At 47.1% G+C, this 23,348-nt stretch overlaps 1 protein-coding gene across 1 annotated transcript; it reads right to left on the bottom strand.

Annotated features, from left to right (window-relative positions):
- Positions 1-6,943: 6,943 nt before the first annotated feature.
- On the bottom strand, positions 6,944-20,948 carry LOC129481525 (golgin subfamily A member 2-like). The gene is given in 11 exon segments (XM_063638485.1): positions 6,944-6,958; positions 9,441-9,632; positions 9,888-9,953; positions 10,382-10,489; positions 10,573-10,847; positions 10,999-11,020; positions 11,499-11,789; positions 12,176-12,276; positions 12,472-12,576; positions 12,674-12,816; positions 20,926-20,948. Coding segments are annotated over 11 exon segments (1,341 nt in total).
- Positions 20,949-23,348: the final 2,400 nt, after the last annotated feature.

Below are 23,348 nucleotides of genomic sequence, written 5' to 3'. Positions count from 1 at the left end.
GCATCAAGCTAAAAATGCCTGAACTGTGATCAATCATACCATCATGTCATTTCCTGGTGAGATGCATAGGAAATACAGAGCATCACCTATTGCCAAAAATTGAACCTAATCAAGCCTCAAGATCTAACTACCAGTTTATAGACTATATAGAGATTAGCAGGAATATATCAAGACATCGTAGGTATGAAATCAACAGTATCCAAAATGTAGGAAATTATATGGGACAAATGATCAGTCTTCTTCAAAAAAATGGCAAAGGGGGAAATGTGGGGGGGGGAAACACTTCAGAATAAAAGAGATTTAAGAGATGTATCAACAAAATGTTTCAATGTGTGGATATTTTTTGGATAAGAATTCAAAGATAACTGATTTAAGGAATTACTAAAACTTTTCAGGTATTGTATTTCTTTTCTTTTCTTTTTTTTCCTGACAGAGTCTCGCCCTTTTGCCTAGTGGAGGAGCTCGGCTCACTGCAAGCTCCGTGCCACAACCCCCGCGCCGCCCCAGGTTCAAGCGATTCTCCTGCCTCAGTCTCTCCAGTAGACTGGGATTACAGGCGCGTGCCACCATGCCCAGCTAATTTTTGTATTTTTGGTAGAGACGGGGTTTCACTGTGTTGGCCAGGCTGATCTCGAACTCCTGACCTCAAGTGATCCGCCTGCCTTGGCCTCCCAAAGTGCTGGGATTACAGGCGTGAGCCACAGCGTTGGGGCCAGGTGTTGTATTTCTATGTTATTATTATTTTTTGTATTTCTATGTTATACAGGCTTGTATTTCTGTTAAAAACAAGTCCTTATCTCTTTGAGATACATACGGAGGTTTTCACAGATGAAATAATTTGGCCAGGAGTAATGGTTCATGTCTGTAATTCCCACCACTTTGGGAGGTCCAGGTCAGGGTGGGGGGGGCGTTGCTTGAGGCCAGGAGTTTGAGATAAGATTGGTCAACTACAACACATAAAATATAGCCAGGTGTGGTGCTGGGCACCTTTAATCTCAATACTTGGGAAGCTGAGGCAGGAGGATCACTTGAGCCCAGGAGTTTGAGGCTGCAGTGAGCTATGATCATGCTACAGCACCCCAGCCTGGGCAACAGAGTGAGACACCGTTTCTTTTCTTTTCTTTTTTTTTTTTTTGAGACAAGGTCTGGCTTTATCTATCACCCAGGCTGGACTGCAGTGACACGATCTGTCTCTTTTTTTTTGAGATGGAGTTTCGCTCTTGTTGCCCAGGCTGGAGTGCAATGGCACAATCTCAGCTCACTGCAACCTCCACCTCCCAGGTTCAGGCGATTCTCCTGCTGCAGCCTCCTGAGTAGCTGGGATTACAGGCATGTGCCATGCACCCGGCTAATTTTGTATTTTTAGTAGAGACAGTTTCTCCGTGTTGGTCAGGCTGGTCTCGAACTCCCGACCTCAGGTGATCTGCCCGCCTCAGTCTCCCAGAGTGCTGGGATTGTAGGCATGAGCCACTGTGCCTGGCCCAATCTGTCTCTCAAAAAATAAAAGTAAAAAAATAGTAAAATATGTTTGGGATTTGCTTTAAAATAACCCAGGTGGGGATGTAGGAACACTCAGGAAAAAGATTGGGCCAGGCACGGTAGCTCACGCCTGTAATCCCAGACCGAGGCAGGTGAATTGCTTGAGCCCAGGAGTTCAAGATCAGCCTAGGCAACATAGCAAGACCCCCATGTCTATAAAAAGATTAAAAAATCATTGGCCATTTGTTAATTGTTAAAGCTGATGGGTACATGCGGGTTTATTGCATTTTAGTATTCTACTTCTTTATTTAGAGATGGAGTGTTGCTCTGTTGCCCAGGTTGGAGTGCAGTGGCATAGTCATAGCCCACAGCAGCTTTGAGCTCCTGGGCTCAAGTGATCCTCCCACCTCAGTCCCCCAGATAGCTGGAATACAGGCACATGCCACTTTGCTGAACTTCTCCCTACGTTTCTATGTTTGAAAAGCTATATAATACAAGGTTAAGCAAAAAACAAAAAACACGCTGTGCTCACACGGGACTTTGAGAGCTCATATGGTATTTTATGCTGAGCCTTTCTTCCCACTAACCCCCTTAGATTGAATCTTGGCTGCAGTGGGAGATGGAGGTTGCCCTAAAGTGGTGGGATTTACTCCCACTGCCGCTTAAAGAAGATGAGTGAAGCATTACATTACACTCCTTTTTTTTCCCCCCAGAGTCCCACTCTGTTGCCCAGGCTGAAGGGCAGTGGTGCGATCTTGGCTAACTGCAACCTCCGCCTCCCAGGTTCATGCGATTCTCCTGCCTTAGTCTCTGGAGCAGCTGGGGTTATAGGCACGCGCCAGCACTCCCAGCTAATTTTTGTAGTTTTGGTAGAGATGAGGTTTCTCCATGTTGGCCAGGCTGGTCTCGAATCCTGACCTCAGGTGATCCACCTGCCTCAGCCTCCCAAAGTGCTGGGCTTACAGGTGTGAGCCACCGTGCCCAGCCTTGTTTTTATTTTTATCCCATGACTTTTTTTTATCCCATAACTTTTTCTTCGTAAGGTTTTTCCATAACTTTTTTTTTTTTTTTTTTTTTTTTTTTTTTTTTTTTTTTTTTTTGAGATGGAGTCTTGCTCTGTCACCCAGGCTGGAGTCCAATGGTGCGATCTCGGCTCACTACAACCTCCACCTCCCGGGTTCAAGCAATTCTCCTGCCTCAGCCTCCTGAGTAGCTGGGACTACAGGCATGCACCACCATGCCCAGCTAATTTTTTGTATTTTTAGTAGAGACAAGGTTTCGCCATGTTGGCCAGGCTGGTCTTGAACTCCTGACCTCAGGTGATCCTCTCACGTCGGCCTCCCAAAATACTGGGCTTACAGGAGTGAGCCACCACGCCGGGCCTAGTTCCCTGCTTTGGGATGACAGTGATCTTCATCTCGTCTGCACCTGCCTTCCCCATTAGACACTTCTCCAGGCTTTGCTGACAGTGGCCTGCTTTTATTTATTTAATTTTTATCACATGACTTTTTTTTTTAATCCCATAGCTTTTCATAAAACTTTTTTTGGAATAATTTATTTTTTATAACTTTTTCCACAAAAAAACTTTTTTCCCACAATTTTTTTCTACAGCCTTTTTTCATAACATTTTTTATCCCATAATGTAACTTTTTTTAATCCCATAACTTTTTAATCTCATAATTTTTTTTTTTTTTTTTTTTGAGATGGAGTCTCACTCTGTTGCCCAGGCTGGAGTGCAGTGGCACGAACTCGGCTCACTGCAACCTCCACCTTCGGGGTTCAAGCAATTCTTCTGCCTGAGCTTCCCAAGTAGCTGGGACTACAGGGGTGTGCCACTATGCCCGGCTAATTTTTTGTATTTTTAGCAGAGACGGGGTTTCACCGTGTTAGCCAGGATGGTGTTGATCTCCTGACCTCGTGATCTGCCTGCCTCAGCCTCCCAAAGTGCTGGGATTACAGGCGTGAGCCATCGTGCAGAACATCTTATAACTTTTTTAATCCCATTACTTTTTTTAATCCCATAACTTTTTCAGTTTGTGTTCTTTTAATAAACACTTGCATAGTTATATTACAATTTTGTAAAAATAAAAACATTATCTCATGCCAAGTGTGCACAGCATTTGCACAATCTCGATACCTTTAATACTATGGTTTTCAAGACATACAAAATAAAATTTTAAGTCAAAAACAGCACTTCGCAACAATAATTTATTACATTACAGTAACATCACAGCAGTATTCAATAATGACACTTTAGACAAAAGTCTGTCAGTATTTCCATTATAGATTCTATTTACAAGAATTCGTAAATAGGTAAAAGTCATTCTAAGAAAACTTGATAAATAAAGCTTTGGACTGGAATGGGCATTTCTTTCTCTACTTTTCCTTCCCCAGTTTATTTCTTTCAAGCTACAGTATTCATATTTTAAAATGTTTTATTTCAAAACATTAAAATAACAGTTACATTTTTTAATAGTTATACTATTATAAAATGACTCCTTAAAGTTTCAAAGAAATTATATTCTGGATAGGGCTGATTTACATTTTGAAATTTTCTAAAAATCAGCTTTGGTTTTAAAATTGTTTTTTTTTTCATTTCTGGGAAACCTATCGGGTTTAATCAAATACTTTAAAAATGATTATCATATATTGCAATCTTTTTTTTTTTTTTTTTTTTTTTTTGAGACGGAGTCTTGCTCTGTCGCCCAGGCTGGAGTGCAGTGGCACGATCTCGGCTCACTGCAAGCTCCACCTCCCGGGTTCATGCCATTCTCCTGCCTCAGCCTCCCGCGTAGCTGGGACTACAGGCGCCCGCCACCACGCCCGGCTAATTTTTTGTATTTTTAGTAGAGACAGAATTTCAACATGTTAGCCAGGATGGTCTCGATCTCCTGACCTTGTGATCTGCCCACCTCGGCCTCCCAAAGTGCTGGGATTACAGGCACGAGCCACCGCACCTGGCCCATGACTGGCCTATTTTTATAGAGATAGGGTCTCACCGTGTTGCCCAGGCTGGTCTCAGACTCCTGGACTCAAGTGATCCACCCACCTTGGCCTCCCAAACTGCTGGCATTGCAACTGTGAGCCACTGCGCCTGGCCTATTTTTATAGAGATGGGGGTCTTGCCAAGTTGCCCAGGCTGGTCTTGAACTGCTGGCTTCAAGCAATCTTCCTGCTTTGGCCTCCCAACATGCTGGGATTACAGGCATGAGCTACTGTGTCTGGTCTAAAGTCTTCATTGATAACATTTTGAGTGATACTTATTAAAAAATAAAAAAGTTTTATAGGTATTTGTGTTAGCTTTTTTAATGTTGTATAACAAAATACCACAAGTATAATGGCTGAAAATAACACATATGTCACAGCTGGGCACAGTTTAGCTGGGTCCTCTCCATAGGGTTTCACATCGCTATAATCCAGGTGTCAGCTAGGGCTGTAGTGTGTCTCATCAAAGGGCCAACTGGGGAAGAAGACTGACTTCCAAGCTCCCTCAGCGTGGCTGGCAGAATTCATCTTTAACTGTAGGACTGAGGTCTGTTTCCTTGATGACCTTTGGCTCTGAATTGGGAGCTGCTGTCACCTAGGGACTGCCTGAAGCTCCTTGTTTCCTGGCTTATCTGTAGACTGTCTTACAACATGGCAGCTTGCTTCTTTAAAGCCAGCAAGGGCTTCTTCAGTCTGCTAAGATGGTACCTTATATAGAACATAACACAGGAGTGACATCCCATCACTTTTGCTATATTCTTTTGGTTAGAAACAAGTCAGGTTTCCCATCCCAGCACTTTGGGAGGCCGAGGCGGGCAGATCACTTGAGGTCAAGAGTTTGAGACTAGCCTGGCCAACGTGGTGAAACCCCATCTCTACTAAACATATACAAAAAAAATTAGCCAGGCATGGTGGCTAATCCCACCAACTGTAATCCCAGCTACTAGGGAGGCTGAGGCAGGATAATCACTTGAACCCGGGAGGTGGAGGCTGCAGTGAACTGAGATCGCACCACTGCCCTCCAGCCTGGGTGATAAAGTGAGATTCCCTCTCAATAACAACAACAACAACAACAACAAGAGACAAGTCAGGTCTTGCCTACACTCAAAATGAGGGGATTGTGTAGGGTGTAACATGGGGAATGTGTGAGATCACGGGACCCATTTTAGAATTCTGCCTACTATAGTATGCTAATGATTTCTAATAGATGTCTAATAATTGACAGAGAATATTTTCAGTTTTATCTTCATTGAGTACCTTTTTTAGATTTATAACTAATAAAACATTATTTTTATATTAATTACATTTCCTTCGCTTTCTTGTGAGGGTTTAGAAGTCAGTCTATACATTTATCCTGGGCTGTATTTTTCTGTGGGCTTTCTAGGGTGTGATTTGAGTACACAGAGTTTACACGCACCTCACTGAAACCGTGTTTTTCCTTGTTGCACTGTAAGGGCTGTGGTAATGTAGGCTGGGAGCGGTGGCTCACACCTGTAATCCTAGCACTCTGGGAGGCCAAGGCAGGTAGATCACTTGAGGCCAAGAGTTTGTGACCAGCCTGGCCAACATTGTGAAACCCCCGTCTCTACTAAAAATACAAAAATTAACTGGGCATGGTGGCGTGTGCCTGTAAGCCCAGCTACTCAGGAGGCTGAGGCAGGAGAATAGCTTGAATCAGGGAGTTGGAGGTTGCAGTGAGCCAAGATTGCGCCACTGCACTCCAGCCTGGCGACAGAGCAAGACTCCATCTCAGAAAAGCAAAGAAGTTTTCCATCTGCACAAAGGGAAAGTAACAAAATTGTTTAAATTAACCAGAAGTCTGTAACGAGGTTAAGTAGGGGCTAAATGTTGTCTTTTCTTGTTTTTCATTAGAAACACATGATGATGGTAGTGCTGGTGATGAGGGTGACTGGGCTCAGAAATGATCGTAGTGCACTTAGGTTTTGAGGCCTAATTTTCTAGTTTCTAGAAATGAGGTTAGAAACAAGAGTTCTGATCAAAATCTCCCTTGGCTATTACTGTTAATATGGTTTGCATCTAGAATGACACAGAAAGCTCATTATCCATATCTTCTCTATGGCAGTGAGGAAAACAGAGTAAGTTCATGAACACAGGGATTTAGCCTTGGGTAACACGGAAGGGTATGAAGCAAGGTTGCTGACATTTCTAAATGTCTGGAATCCAATTTGAGGCTGGGCGCGGTGGCTCACACCTGTAATTCCAGCACTTTGGGAGGCCCAGGTGGGAGGATGGCTCGAGCCCAGCAGTTTGAAACCAGCCTGGGCAACATGGCAAGAGACCATCTCTGCAAAAAATAGAAAACATTAGCCAGACATGGTGGTGTGCACCTATGATCCCAGCCACTGAAGAGGCTGAGGGAGGAGGATCGCTTGAACCCAGGAAGTTGAAGCTTCAGTGAGTCATTTTCACATCACAGCCTGGGTTGCAGAGCGAGACCCTGTCTCAAAAAATCAATCGATCAATCCGATTGTGGCTGATGAAAAAGTTGGCAGTTTGATTTGGAGCTCGTGGAAACTTTCAATTAATCTTTTCCCATATTTTGAATTTCTAGGACAAGGAGACTGGCTTTCACAGAGGTTCGGGTTGGGTTCAGTCTTCTTCAGAAGAACTTCACGATGCACTACAACAGGAAAATCATGTTCTAGATGGAGTCGAGTCAATCTGTTTGTATATCAGATACATCTATGATATACATGTAGCTACTGATTATGTATCAATTAAATAGATCATAAATGTGGAATGATGGGGACGTTGAGAGATTTGTAACTGAAGCTGCCTTCATGCTTGTTAGAATGGTGGGGTGGAAGAGTTCCCAGTTTTAAAGGAGAAGTACAAGAAGACCTGTAATGGTTAGCAAGATATATAGAACACAGTGGACATAGCAGCGCATTTCTCAAGTCAGGTAAGCTGGGGCTGAAATTTTGCCTTTCCCACTTATTATGTGATCTTGGGCCAGACTGATTCACTCTTTTATTTTTTATTTGTTTTCATTGAGCCTGGGCCTTTCTATGCTGCAGGTTAGTCTTGAACTCCTAGCCTCAAGCTGTGCTCTTGCCTCAGCCTCTCACAGTGCTGGGGTTATAGGACTGAGCCACTGTGACTTGCCCAGTTTACAATTTTTAATGGAGGGTGAGGGAGTCATAAGAACAACAAAGATGGTAAAGGGAGTTTGAGGAGAAAACAAATAAAAGAACAAGGTACAAATAAAAACTGCCTGAGTTCTTTTTACTGACTCCCTCATAAAAAGGTGATTTTCAGATCGAATGTTCTTGCAGACATTGCCTTTCCTTCCTTACAGTGCTTATTTTTTTCAGCTCCAGGTTCAAGCTCAAAGGCCTAAAGTTTTGCAAACATCTGATGAAGAGGAAGATTTTTTTTTCCAGTTAAGAAATAATGAATATATTTTAATGAATAAATATAAATTTACATTAATTTAATGAATGAATATCACATTATATGAATATACAATAATTTAGTTTGTGAACACATTTGTTTGCTGGATTTTTAATTTATACCAATTCCTCGCTATACAAAATGCATTGTATTAAATATAGTTATATTTGAATATTATAATACGATCATGATTATTTCATTAAGTTCAAATTCTAAAAGGGGAATTACGCAGTAAAAAGGTAAGCACATTTTAAGGGGTTTCTGAGGCATACTGAAAAACTGACTCCAAAAAGACTATAATAACTAGACCCCTAGCAGCAACGTATGAAAATACGAAGAGGAAGATTTTTGAGACTGTCCCAGCCTATTACATAAAGGAAACATAACCGAGAATTTTGTCTAAAGGTTTTTAGTTGAAACGAAGCAAGAGTTTCTTTTCCCCACTCCAAATTAAACACAGCACAACAGGGGCCACATTTATTTGGCAGGACAGTTCTAATATGTGAACATCCTCCTCCTCACTGCCGTTGGGGGGACTTGACTCATAAGCAGCTGTTCCTACACAAAATATTAACCCGAACTACTAGTGTCACACAAAAGGAAGTGGTCTTGACTGTGTATGTGGGCCAGCATGTTCTATAAATGCTGAAAGGTGGGAGAAGCACAAACACAACCCACTCTTTAAAAAAACTAAATAATTCAAAGTAAAATTTTCTATCCCCGCCCCTCCCCGCCCCCGCCTTCTCCAATAATAAAAAGTAGTATCCAGATTTGGTTTGTATCCTGACCATTCACAAAGTGTTGCGCCATGGGACTTGCATCATTAGGGTTATGGACAATCACAGTTGATTTGCTTTGAAGAGATGTGTGTCTACTCCTTCCTCCTCTTCGTGCCTTCATGCTCATGTTCTCTGAGGGTCTTTGAGAGCCACCATGCTGTCTGGCTTCTTCCAAAAATTTGTCCAAATCAAAAGAATCTTCCTCAAACTGAACTGGTCCTTCTCAGCCTCTCGGCCTCTCTGTCTATGGCCTGAAAAACTTCTTGTTGGGAACAAATCTAGGGAACAAGAGAAAAGACTATGAACTACTTTATTTTCACTGGTGTAAACACTGAAACAGAGTTGTATGGCTTGATACCTGTTGGTCTTTATTCTGGCTTCTAAGTAATCATCATACATGTCTTTGTCCAGATTTTTACTGGACCTATAAATACTCTGGACCATATCTTTATTTACCACCTCTCCAGGCTTGATTGTAAACATAAATTTTGTCTTCTCCACCTGCAAATCCACTGTCCATACCCTGTAGAAAAGTGGATGACATTAAATGAAAATATAAACACCAATTATTAAAAGATGAATCTGACAACATTCATGTGAAGAGTAAACTCTTGCTAATTTGTAGCTCAAATTTTCCACAACCTGAACTGCAAATTTTAAAAAGGTCTTCATTGGACTGGGTGTGGTGATTTAGGCCTGTAATCCCAGCACTTCGGGAGGCCGAAGAGGGCGGATCACTTGAGGTCAGGAGTTCAAGACCAGCCTGGCCAACATGGTGAAAACCCGGTGGATCTCCCCACACGCAGAATCGCCCCCAGTCCCTGGGGTTGGGGCAGCTGCCTCTGGCTCCTTCTGGGCCAAGGCCACTGGGTGAGCCAGGCGCTGGCAGCACACCCTTTGCTCTTTCAGCTGCCCATGTAGCTGTGCCTGCTATTCCTCCTTGGCACTGACTAAAGCCGAGTTTAAAAAGGCCACCTGCAGGCAAGATATATGCATTCTTTTAGGGCGATACACAGGACAAATGCGGCAGGGAGGGGGACAGGAGCTTTCCCTTTGGGGCCTCAGAGGGTGCACCTGGGGGTCACAGGTGAAATGATGTCTGAACACTGGCTCCCAGGGAAGGCACGAGGGTCTAGAGAAACCAGAGGGCAGGAAACAAAGAGCAAAAGGGTGTCTGGGAGGGACCACAGAGGGAGGCAGCAAAGGTGGGGCAGCGGGAGTCAGGCTCACCATGGCCTCCCGGCTCTCCAGGTCCTCCAAGATGCTCGGCATGGGCTGAGGCCCCTCCTCCTCCTCCTTACTGCCCAGTCCGTCTCCTGTGGGGGGTGGCCAGAGGGGTCCTCAGACAACCCAATAAGGGAGGTACGGTAGGCCACCTCTGTGCCCACCCTCAATGTGTAACCCTGGGCCAGCCCCTTCCCAGAGAGTAATGAGCAGCTGTTCTCTATTTTCACTTTTTTTTTTTTCTAAGAGCCAAGCTCTCGCTATGTTGCCCAGGTGCAGTCCCACTAGCCAACGGTGCGGGAGTTCTGACCTGCTCCCTTTCTGACCTGGGCCAGTTATCCCATCCTTAGGCAACCTGGTGGTCCCCCTCTCCCAGGAGGTCACCATATTGATGCCGAACTTAGTGCAGACACTCGGTCAGCATAATGACCAGCTGTCTTAAAGATCTCTTCCAACTCCTCAATTCTATGCTGCTAACAGTCCCCCTTTCCTCCTGGGGCTCTCTCCTCTTCCTCTGAGTGGTGTCCCGTACCTTCCCCAGGGAGAGCCATGAGGCTCATCTGGGACTGTAGCTGCTGGTTCTGCTGGCTGGTAGATTCCAGGCGCTCCTAAGGGGCCAGGAAAGAGAATGAGAAGGCACAGAAGTTGCCAGGTCATCCCCTCGGGGCCCCGCCCTCAGCAACTCCCTTGCCTGAGTCTCCTGCAGCTCTTGGCGGGCCATCTCGGCCACTGCTTTGCCCTGAGCTTCCTGCTGCTGCAGCTGATCCATGAGCTGGGTCTGCAGCAGTAACTGCCTGTGCAGCGCCTCCTTCTCAGAGGTCACCTGCTGATAGGCAGCCACGTGCTGCTGCAGGTGACCCAGGTACTGGTCTCGCTGCCGCTGCAGACTCTGAGCCTCTTGGCTCTCCAGCTCCACCTGCAGGAAGTCCTTGGGCATGAGGGCAGCTGGTGGCTGGCTTCCAGATTCTGGGCCCATTAATAGGGTAGAGAGGGCACTGTGGGGCTCTGTCACCTGCCCAGGTCCCTGGCCCCTTGCTCCAGGCCTAAGTGACTGCCCCTATGTGCCTAGAACCCCATGCCTCCTTCCCCAGCCTCAAATCTCACACCCTTTTCTCACCATTTAAACTGCAGGCCACAGACTGGAGGAAAAGCAGAGGGCACCAACCACCATCTGTTAAGTGTGCTACGTGCCTAATGTTTCCACGTATTGTCTCATTTAATCCTCAACACCTCTGTGTTGAAGTGAGGAAAAGGCTCACTTCCTTTTTAAGTGAAAGAAACCGAGTCTTAGAGATGCAAGGTAGTTCAATGGTGGGCAGTGGAGCTGAGGCCGGAATTCAGTTTGAATCTAAGGAGGCTCTTATAATGCTGTCTCTTTCCCTGTGACTGGGGGGCTCCATGCCTCTAGCTGGGATGATGATGTCCAGACCTGGGAGGAACCCGGGGCTACCCACCTCTAAAATTCGGAGGACAGGAAGCAAGAAACAGTCACAGCACTGCCCTGGAGGGTGCTGGGGTCACCTGTCCCCCAGGCTAGAGCTGCCTCTGGCCTCGTACCTCCCTTCCCCAGAGACTGGTGCCTGCCTCCTAGCCCTTATTGGATGGGGCGGGATTTACCATCTGCTTCACCTTGGCCAGCTGCTCCTCCAGCTGGTGATTCTGGGAGAGCGCGTGGCTGATGGTGGTGCGGTCCTTCTGCACGGAGGACCTGCCCGCCTCTCCCTGCTTCTCCCAGAGCTCTGCTTTCCGCTCCCGCAGCCTCTCCTCCTGCTCCCAGTTCAGCTGACTCGAGCCCTCATTGGCTTCCACCTGGGCTTGGAGCTGTCCTGCCAGACTCTCCAGCTCCTTTTGCAGGGGCTTGACCTTGGCTTGTAGCTGCTGCTCCACCTCCGAGGGTCCTGCTGGGGGCTCCAGGTGGAGGGTTCAGCTGAGAAAGGAAGCAGACAATAAAGGCCTCTGGATTCTCAAAAAACCCTCCTCTTGGTGCACAGCTCCTCTCAGGCTCCCCCCAAACTTGGCCTCCCTGCTAATGATTCCTTGCACCTGGATGGTAGCCAATCTTCCAAGCCACTTTTAGATAGCACTGTGGGTGGCTGACAATCAGCACTCCTCCCTCTTTGCTGATGGGGACACTGAGGCTCATGGAGATGACAAGACTTGCCGTCTTCTGGCACAGACCATTTTCCCTCTGCCTCAAAGCCCTTCCATTCACCCACCTCCCTGGGGCATTCTAAGCCACCCCCACAGCCCTCTGATGACAGTCCTGCTTCGAGGTCACCTCAGCCCCAGCTCACCCATCTGGTTCTTCGTTCAATGGTGAGCAGTGGAGCCGAGCTTGTCTCCAGCTCCTCTACCTGATGCATGTCATGCTTCTTCTCCTCCTTCAATGTGCGAACTTGCCCAAAGTACAGGGGGAAAGGGCCCTGGAGAGAGGGGCTGGTGGCTGGACAGGCTACCAACTCCCTCTCTGCTCCCTACCTCCACAAAGCCCAGACCCATGACCACCTCTGGCTGTGCTCCTCCCATTGCACAGGTGGTCAGAACGATCAAGCGACCTCTCTAAGGCGGGGACTGAAGCGTCAGGTCTCACCTGCTCCAAAATCTCCTGCATCCTCTGCCACACACGGCATGCTCTCCATGGAGATACTCAGCGTACTCGTCTCTCCATTTGTAGATACTGTAGCCACTCCATCACCTGCGAGAATCGACGCAGAAGTTAGAAAGGGCTGTCACTGGTCCTCACCTACTCCTGGCCACCTGGGGTCATCTTCCTTCCACATCCCTCCCTCTGCAAAGCCTCATGGGCCTCAGATATGCTTCCAGCTGTGCCCGCTCCTCCATGGCCTGCTGTAACTGCTGGTTAGCATCCAGGGCTTCACAGCAGCTAGACAACTGGATGGTGAAATGGGAGAAGTTTCGATCTGGGGAGCCCAGACTGTTCCACACAGTGCCTTTAAAAGGGCTAGGGCTAGGCTCAATGTACAACTCAGTCAATAAAGTCTCTGTCAAGTTCCTTTGATTTAGAAACAAAAAATTAAATAATTTTAAAGAGATCTCAGGCCAGGCATGGTGGCTGATGCCTGTAATCCCAAAATTTTGGGAGGCTGAGGTGGGTGGATTCCTTGAGCTCAGGAGTTCCAGACCAGCCTGGGCAACATGACGAAGCCCCATCTCTACAAATACAAAAATTAGCCAGGTGCAGTGGCACGCACCTATAGTCCCGGCTACTTGAGAGGCTGAGGCAGGAGAATAGCTTGAGCCTGGGAGGTGGACATTGCAGTGAGCCGAGATAGCACCACCGCACTCCAGCCTGGGTCACAGAGTGAGACCTCATCTCAAAAAAAAAAAAAAAAAAAAAAAAAAAAAAAAAAAAAGAGAAAGCACAACTCTATCACCAGGAAATAGTGAAAGTGTTGGCTTGAACCTCAGAAGGAAATAAACAGACTCATGAGCTAGCCATATAAATGTAATCTATAAAATAATGGTTTTCACCTATGATGCTTTAAGAAAAAAAATTTTAAGCCCTAACCCTGAGATTCTGATTCCCCATGTCTATGGCAGGGCCTCAATCTGTAGATTTTTAGCAGTTTCTAGAGGATTCTATGGCAGGAGAAGAACAAGGACTCAAATTTTTCAGCTCTTGGCTGGAGCCTCCCCATATCCGGCGTGATCCCTAGACCATGGCCCCAGCTGGATGGGGCTCTCACCACCCCAGGGCTGCAGTAATCCCTCCAGGTGTTCAAGAACCTCTGGCATATGGCAGGTAGAAAAATGTGTTTCCTTCTGTAGGTCCAAAGCCAGGGATACCATATGTTCTATATTGTTATGAAACAATGACATGCAATTAAAACACATAAATCTCCTTCCTACTCCCACCCTCCATCCAATGTGTTTTATTTTTATGAGTTCAATAAGAAAACGAGTGGCAATCAGAGATTTCATCTAAAAAGTATATCTACAGGTATCAGTTCTCATCCAGCCTGATCTCATCCAATATCATGTATATCCTCTTACATGTAAAGTTTTAGAAAGGGATCTTCACAATGTAAGACTCAGGCACACTAAGAGTTCTATAATAAAACACCAAGTAGATCAGAATGTCCAAACTTACTAGAGAAGAAAAGTGGAATCATTGGCTATATTTTCAAATTGCATTCAACGGGAAATTTAAGTTTTGGGTTTTTTCCACCTTGAACCCGGGAAGCGGAGGTTGTGGTGAGCTGAGATGGTGCCATTGCACTCCAGCCTGGGCAACAAGGGCAAAACTGCCTCAAAAAAAAAAAATTACTCAGAAAAAAGGAATGATTTCTAACAGAAAATGGGCAATGGAGACACGGGAACTTCCCACAAGAATAAAAATGGCCAATGAGCACATGAAAAAGATTAAAAAGCACTAGAAATAAAAAAAAAGTCATGAAAACAATGAGATTTGCTGCTTAAAGACCAGCAAAGATGACAAATGGAAGGGGGAACCTGGAGCTCTGTCCCTTCCCTGTTGGTGGGAGTATAAACTGAACCAATTTTCCTACAGGATAATTTGAACATTTCTATTAAAAACCCTAAAACTGTTTTATGTTATTTTCCTCCAGAAATTCTTCTTCTGTGAATTCAGTCCAACAACGCTTGCTCAAGTCTATTAAAAATGTATATAGAAGGAATTTCACCTCTGGGGTGGCAACGATTCACTTAATATACAGCCAGCTATTAAAAATGATGATGCCAGAATATATTTCTGCCATAGAAACATGCCCAAAATACAGTAAGTGACAAAAGACTATATATTATGATTCTACTTTTTAAAATGTTTATATGCATACAAAAGTGTAAAAAACAAACCAGAATTTTTTGAGTGGCAAAATTAAAAATTTTTCTTTATATTTTGTCATGCAAATTATTACAAAAAGAATGTGATTTCCATTATAATCAGGGAGAAGTGTTATTTTCATTTATTTATATTTATATATTTTTTCTTTTTCTTCTTTTTTCTCCTGTATGTTTTCCATGTACGCTAGAGAGCTTGGATCTCTGCCTCTTGAGGTCAGTCAGCCCATTTTCGGGACGTGCAGTACACAAAGCTGCCCCATCTTCCTCTTATTTTTCATTTTTATTTTATTTATTTTTTGTTTTGAGACGGAGTCTCGCTCTGTTGCCCATGCTGGAGTGCAGTGGCATGATCTCGGCTCACTGCAACCTCCACCTCCCAGGTTCAAGCGATTCTCCTGCCTCAGCCTCCCTAATAGCTGGGATGACAGGTGCCCGCCACCATGCCTGGCTAATTTTTTTTATTTTTAGTAGTGATGGGGTTTCACCATGTTGGCCAGGCTGGTCATGAACTCCTGAGCTCAGGTGATCCATCCGCCTAGGCCTCCCAAAGTGCTGGTATTACAGGCATGAGCCACCACATCCAGCTGAGATATATATATATTTTTTATTATACTTTAAGTTTTAGGGTACATGTGCACAACGTGCAGGTTAGTTACATATGTATACATGTGCACGTTGGTGTGCTGCACCCATTAACTCGTCATTTAACATTAGGTATATCTCCTAATGCTATCCCTTTTTTTCTCCTCCCTGCCCTTCCCCCTCATTGTAGCCAGCAGCAGCTCCAAACTTCACTGCTGCTGGGGAAGATGTAGTAGAGGGGAAGGAGAGAGGGAGGAGATGGGGGGCACCAGGGGGACCCTGACCCTCTCCCCTGACATTTCCTGCCACCCGCAGCAACAGTGTGGTGTGTCTGGGTGATCCCAGGCCTGCCACAGAACAGAAACAATGGCTAGAAAAGATGGATATCTCAGTGGTGACCGAGGTGGAAGGATGACTGAGGACGAGGTGTCTCTCTGCACCCCAATCCCCCGACTTCACATAGAACCAGAGCACTGAGGCACACCTGACTGCCCAGGAAAGAGACCTTGAGTTCAGAAACTCAAGTGTTGCATTTAAAATCAAGGACTTTAGGATGAAATTTCTCATGCACTGCATTGTGGACTGGAATTCAAGGTGTCATGGATGGGGCACCTCCCAGTGCTGGGGTTTTGTGTGCAGCACTTTGTATCCATTCTCTCTGACCTCCTAACAGCCCACTGAAGGAGACATTACCACCCTCATTTCACAGAGGGGTCAGAGGCCACAGGGAGGTCATGGAGGAGAAGGAGAAGCAGGTACCTCAGTCTGAGGTTGGGACCTCCCCTCCCCCACTCTGAGGGCAGTGCTGAGAAGCTCCCTAAGAGGCAAGGACCAGAGCTGGAGGAGTGGAGACCATCACAGACCCTTCCAGGGCTGCTGTGCCATTGCTGGAATCTTCTCTATGGAGAATTAGTACCTCTACCTGTAGCACTTTCCCTGGCTGGAATCCTGCAATTGTCACAGTGGCCCAAGATCCAAGAAGGCAGGGCAGGAGCATCGTGTCCCCTTCCCAGCAGGTGCAAGAGAGGCTGGGGGGGTGAGGCACAAGCCCGTGGGAGGGTGAGGGGCAGGACGGGTGCATGGCGAGCCTGTGTTGACTGCTTGCTGTCTCAGCTGGAAGGTCAGAACCCAATGGCTATTACAGGTTACAATTACAGAAGTATTTTGGATTTCGGATTTTTTCAGATTTTGGAATTCGAAAATCTGAAATCCAAAATGCTCCAATGAGCATTTCCTTTGAACCTGGCCTTCAAACATCATGTCGGCACTCAAACAGTTTTGGATTTTGATTTTCGGATGAGGGATGCTGTATTATCTTCTGAATGAGGCCACTCATTTAGGAAAGCCAAGAGTTTGGGGACATGGAGCTGCAGGCCAAAGAGGTGATTTCTGAGGTGGCTTCCAGTGCAGAAGGGCCTACAAAGTGGTTTAAGCCAAGCCACAAAATAGGAAACTCAATATTTAGCTAATGGAACTCTGATAAAACCTGTTCAAGATGTCTGTCACTACTAATTCAGATGGAGCCAAGCCAACGCATCATTATTATTTAAAAAAGGCACCAGTCCCTCTGCAAAAGCACTGAATTGTATTATGCATCATCAGTGGTGGTTTTTTATGGATATGAAGAAGGGGTTTTCACAATACATTGCACGACACACTATCTTCCAAATCTCTAAACATTTCTCTCCCCAGCCCGGTCCTTTCCATATTTGTCCAGATCCCTCCCTCTTTTCTCTTGTTGTCTCCAAAACTCAAAACCATGTTCTGACTTTCTGTATCCTGCCCTCCCCTACTTGGACCACCTGGGAAGCCCCCTGGTTCCCCAGGGTGTCCCCTCCTCCCCTCCTGGTATCCCCCATCTTTCCTCAAATGGACCAGTTTGGCCTCTCTTAGTTTCTCCAACTCTGCATCTCAACCTTTCTCCCTTCACTACACAATAATGTCCAGGAGGCCAAGAGCCCACAAACCAGGGACCCTCCCTTTCCAGAAGGGAGGAGAGAGGTGACTACAAATATTTGGTTATGATTTTCTTCCCTGCCACGCCTGTTTCCATGGGCAGCACTGAGCCCCAGTCCTGGCAGACCTCAGAACCAGGCTCTCAAGAGCTGGGGCAAGTGAGGCCTAGGGAGCCTCTGGGTTGAGGACCTTGTATCCCACTCTGCAGCTGCCCTGTCCCAACCTCTGTGCCTTCCTTCCTGTGCCCCCAGGCCTGCCCTGCCCTGTCCTGCCTCAGCCTGCCCAGGAAGGCCTCTGCTTGAGGCCCCCAGGAGGCTCACCCCAGAGCAGGCACTGTGATGGGGACAGCCACATCCCACCTGCAGAGTCTGCCTGGGGCTTTGAACCAGCCAGGAAGCTCACATGGACAGGGCTGGCCCCAGGCCTAGTGGTGGGCGAGGCAGGTCAAGTCTGAGCCCTCCTCAGTGCTGCCCCCATCCCCAGGCCTGGCTTCCTCTGGCACTCAGTCCTGCAGGTCCCACCCACTCTGTGCTCTGCCAGGTCAGGGGACTGCTGCTATGGCATTAGAGGGTCAGAGCCACAGAGGGCCCTGGAATTGATTAGCTGAGTCCACCTCCCATGCCTCAGGATGGGGATATTAAGGCCTAAAGTGAGTCAGGGACCCTCATCCATAAGACAGCACGTAACTTTGGACAGAATGAGCTAGAACCCTGGTCTCCGAACTCCCATGCCAGTGTTTTCCCCACAACACACAGGGAATTCCATCATTCCTAGCTGGACTCATTGGCTCACGCCTGTAATCCAAACACTTTTAGAGGCTGAGGTGGGAGGAATTGTTTGAGACCAGGAGCTTGAGACAAGCCTGGGCAGCAATTTGAGACCCTGTCTCTATAAAACATCAAAAAATTAGCCAGGCATGGTGGTGCACATCTGTAGTCTCAGCTACTTGGGAGGCTGGGGCAGGGGGATTGTTTGAGCCCAGGACTTTGAGGCTGCAGTGAGCTGTGATTGAGCCACTGCACTCCAGCGTGGGTGACAGAGCAAGACCCTGTCTCTAAAACGATAATAATAGTAATTTCTAAACTATGGAGGTGGGTGGAGGGTGGGTATTGTTGAAATTAATGGGATTGAAAGTGTAGATCGTGGGTTCTCCTATGGTTATTTGCATTTTAAGTGGAACATAAAGATCAAAACATCTTGACACACAGGCAAATCCGCAGAGACAGAAAGCAGATGAGTGGCAACCGGTGCCTGGGGAAGGTGCGGAATTGGAAGTGACTGCTTCATGGGAACGGGGTTTCTTTTGGAGTGATGAAAAGGTTCTGCAGTGATTAGTGGTGACGGTTACACAGCACTGTGAGTGTACTTAATGCTGCTGAGTCATACACTTGAAAATAGTTGAAGTGGTAAGTTTTATGTTTCATGTATTTCACCACAATTAAAAAAGAAATCTCCCTGACTCAAATGAAAGCATCATTATTATTTAAAAAAGGCACCAGTCCCTCTGCAAAAGCACTGAATTGTATCATGCATCATCAGTGGTGGTTTTTTACGCATATGAAGAAGGGGTTACACACAGTGACTGAGAATCCACTCCAGGACAGCATCCCGAGAAACGAGACAGAACCAAATGACAAAAGGATTTGTTCCTGGAGAAACATCCTGGAATAGGGGAGGCAGCACAGGTCAAGCCACAGGGGAGGGTCTGTGACAGCTGCTTTACTCCACGGGGTACCACTGAATGCTCTGGTGGTTCCTGACTTCACTTTTTTCTTTTTTAATTTTTTTTTTTTTTTTTTGAGACAGAGTCTTGCTGTGTTGCCCAGGCTGGAATGCAGTGGCACGATCTCGGCTCACTGCAAGCTCTGCCTCCCGGATTCACGCCATTCTCCTGCCTCAGCCTCCCGAGCGGCTGGGACTACGAGCGCCTGCCACCACACCCGGCTAATTTTTTTTGTATTTTTTTAGTAGAGATGGGGTTTCACCGTGTTAGCCAGGATGGTCTCGATCTCCTGACCTCGTGATCCGCCCGCCTCGGCCTCCCGAAGTGCTGGGATCACAGGCTTGAGCCACCGTGCCCTGACTTCACTTTTTAAAAATTATTTTTATTTATTTATTTATTTTTGAGATGGGGTCTGTTGACCAGGCTGGAGTGCAGTGGCGCGATCTCAGCTCACTGCAATTTCTGCCTCTGGGTTCAAGTGATTCTCCTGCCTCAGCCTCCTAAGTAGCTGGGATTACAGTCATGTGCCACCATGCCCAGCTAATTTTGTATTTTTAGTAGAGATCGGGTTTCACCATGTTGATCAGGCTGGTCTTGAACTCCTGACCTCAAGTGATCCTCCTGTCTCGGCCTCCCAAAGTGCTGGGATTACAGGTGTGAGCCACCTTGCCCAGCCCTGAGTTCACTTTTTTAAAAGACTCCACATATGAGTGAGATCATGGTCTGTTTGTCTATGTGTGCCTGGCTTATTTCACTTAACATGGTGTCCTCCAGCTTCATCCATGTGGTTCCAAATGACAGGATTTTGTTCTTTTTATGGCTGAATAGTACTTCATTGCATATAAGAAATGATCCCTGCATGAGGGGATGGATGTGCTACCTCCCTGATTTGATCATTACGAAGCATATCTGTATTGAAACATCAAATTGTACCCATAAATATGTACAATGACAATGTGTCCCTTTTTAAAAACTGGCTTACTGTGGAGACCAGTAAAGGCTTTCACAGCTCCAAGGGAGATCACAGACTGTGGTGCAGGCTGGGGGCTCCAGGGCCTGGGCCCCTGGCACTCATCATGGTACTTCCCAGGCACAACCCTCCCTCTCTTTAACGTCAGGCATTCTCCCTCCCCTTCCTGAAGGTCCTGCTTCAAACCTGCCTCCTTCCTCACCCAAACCACTCGCTGTGTTTTCACTCCTTATCAGAAAATTACTTAGGCCATGAAGATCTGTATACATTTACCAGCTTTCTGAAAAGGCTTTCATATCAGGCAGTTTCCCACAGGGTTGGAGTCTCAACGCATTGAAATGGTAAATTATGCTGGGTGCAGTGGTTCACGCCTGTAATCCCAGTACTTTGGGAGGCCGAGGTCAGGAGTTCGAGACCAGCCTGGCCAACATGGTGAAACTGCATCTCTATGAAAAATACAAAAATTAGCCAGGCATGGTGCGCACCTGTAATCCCAGCTACTCAGGAGGCTGAGGCAGGAGAATCGCTTGAACTCAGGAGGCAGAGGTTGCAGTGAGCCGAGATCACGCCACTGCACTGCAGCCTGGGTGACAGAGCAAGGCTTCATCTCAAAAAAAAAAAAAAAAAAAGAAAAGAAAAAAATTAAAAAGAAATTTTTCCTTACTCCCTTTACTGAACTCCTTGTAGGGCCTAGCACCGTGTTCTGCACACTTGAGTCCATCGTCCGGCAGATGCTGGTCCTTCATCTGGTCTAGGGCTCTGAGCACTCACCCCACAGTGCTGACCTGGCGGTGCTCACCGGGGTGGGAGGGAGTTGGCGCTACTCTCCTTGGAGTGCTCTTGTAGGTATGTGTTAGATCTGTGGTCTGAGGCATGTTAGGAGCCTAGAATAATTTCCCAAGGGGAGAACTAAAAGTCCCCACAAGAGAACAGAGCTTGCCCATCTACTGAGGAACAGTCCTCCGGGGTCCTTTCCTGATCCTGCTCACCTGCGAACTCCCTCCTCGCCCATCCCTCCTGTTCCTCTTCCTCCTCCTCCTCCTCAGCTCTCAAGGTTTAACCATCAGGTTAAACATAGTCCCCACAGGGTGAACCCAAATGGACACCCAGCACTGTCAGGCACGGACTATTGCATGGATAGGCTCATGGCAACCCTTCAACCCACACATAGGGCAGCCTTATCCCAAGCATGCGCATTGTAAACACACACTTCCCAGGGGCGGACAGGGAGCCTGGGTTCCCGGCTCAGCTTATCGGGTGATCAAAGTATAACCTTAGTCCCTCCTCTCTCCAGGCCTCGGTTTTCTGGCTGTATAATGAGAGCACTGGACTTAATGAGACTGGGTTTCCTTTCAGCTGGCGTGTCCATGTTCACAAAGTTGTTCTTGGTGTCACTCAAGCAGCTGCTCCTGCCTCCCCAGCCCCAGCCACACACATGCCCAGGTCAGGGGACTGCTGCTATGGCATTAGAGGGTCAGAGCCATAGAGGGCCCTGGAATTGATTAGCTGAGTCCACCTCCCATGCCTCAGGATGGGGATGTTAACGCCTAAAATGAGTCAGGGACCCTCATCCATAAGACAGCACATAACTTTGGACAGAATGAGCTAGAACCCTGGTCTCTAACACATGTGGTTAGAGTGGGAATGAGGAGGTGTGGGAGGGCAGCCCCTTCAGAAACTGCTGGCCCTGCTGGTGTTGCCACCCAGAGGCCCTGGACACAAAGCCCTCCATGGACCCCCTTAGGCTTGCCTGGCAACAGATAGGGCCTATTGCCCAGACACATACTTCCTTCTGGTGCCCCTCAGCTGACCGCAGGGAAGCTTTGGAAATACCCCACAGAAAGGATGCCACTAGATCCATTCTCCTCAAGTCCATCTGGGGAGAGGGGAACGCAGAGTGAGGGCTTATTTTCTGGCTGCATTAGCTGTTAGCCGTTAGCTCCGGAGGTCTGGGCCCTGAAGTCCTGGGCAGCTCAGGGAGCAGCGGGTGAGCATCTTCTTCACCCCAGAGGCTGCTCCTGGCTTTGCCAGACCTGACCTCAGAGGATTTGCTCACATGGGAGTGTTTTATCCCTGAGACTCACAGAGACATGCAAAACACCAAGTGGGGGGCGGGGGGTGAGGCCTACAGAGGGGAAGGAACTTGCTGAGGCCTCCACAGTGAAGAGGGCACCTCCAGCGCCTGACCCCCAGAAGGTCCTCAGGCCTGAGCTCCCCTGTAGCACCAACCCAAGGCAGTGCTGGGCCACTACCCGCTGCCCTCCTCCCTTCCCTAAGGTGCTGCTAATGGGTCAACTGTCCCGGTCCAGGGATATTTTTAGCCAGCAACATTTTGCTCTGAAGGTGGCTTTCCTGTGGCTGCAGTAACAAATTGAAACAACTGGTTCGCTTAAAATGCCAGAAATTTGCTCACAGTTCTAGAGGCCAGAAGTCTGACATCAAGGCGCTGGTAGGGCCACATTTCCTCGAAATGCTCTATGGCAGAGTCCCTCCTTGCCTCTTCCAGTTCCTGCAGGCCTCAGACATTCCTTGGCTCACAGCTGCATCACTCCCGCCTCTGCCTCTGTCTTCAGGAGGTCTTTTTTTCTGTCTCCTAGAAAGATACTTACTGGATTCAGGCCCCGCTCAGATGATCTCATCTTGACATCCTTGATTACATCTACAATAACACCAGAGTCACAGGGTATCGGGGTTTGGAAATGGACATATCTTTTTGGGGGCCACTGTTCAGCTCATAACATATACCACTGCATTACCCCATGTCCCCACATTGCCAGCCATACTCTGTTGTTTGTTCCTGCTTCGTGGTAACCATAACAGCAACAGCAATACTAACAGATAACATTAATTGAGTGCTTACTACGTGCCGGGCACCATGATAAGCCCTTAACATATTAACTCATTTAATTGTCACCACGGCCATGTGAGGTGGTTACTATTCTCTCCAAACTACAGTTGAGGAGATGAGGGTCAGAGAGGAACATGTTGATCACAGGTGAATACAGAACTCAACTCCTGGGATCCCAGAGTTCAGAGTGGACAGAGACAAAGGTAGACCTGCCCCTGGGTTTGGAGAGCAGGAGGACCGAGGAAGGTGGCGGAGGAACTCAGGCCAGCACCACTCCGCGCCTTTCAGCTGTGTCATCCCAGGCTGGGGCCATGCATCACACACCATGAGGACACTGGGGCTACAACTGACACATGTTCCTGCCACATGGTGCTAAGAATCTTGGGAGAGAGAGATGGAAACCAAACAGTTGCATAAATTAATGTAAAATTGCAAATGGAATGCAGAGCACAAGGGAGTCTATAAAAACTTAGGCTAAGGAAGAGCTTCCTGAGACAGAAACATTCAAGCTCAGAAGTAACCAGGCAGGAGAGGAAGGGAGGAGTGTTTTGGGCAAAGGGAATA

The sequence above is a fragment of the Symphalangus syndactylus genome, chromosome 5 (assembly GCF_028878055.3).
Source record: "Symphalangus syndactylus isolate Jambi chromosome 5, NHGRI_mSymSyn1-v2.1_pri, whole genome shotgun sequence".
In the NCBI taxonomy this organism is placed as follows: Eukaryota; Metazoa; Chordata; class Mammalia; order Primates; family Hylobatidae; genus Symphalangus; species Symphalangus syndactylus.
Note: the sequence above shows the minus strand (reverse complement) of the source record. Positions and strands in the feature narration are given on the sequence as shown.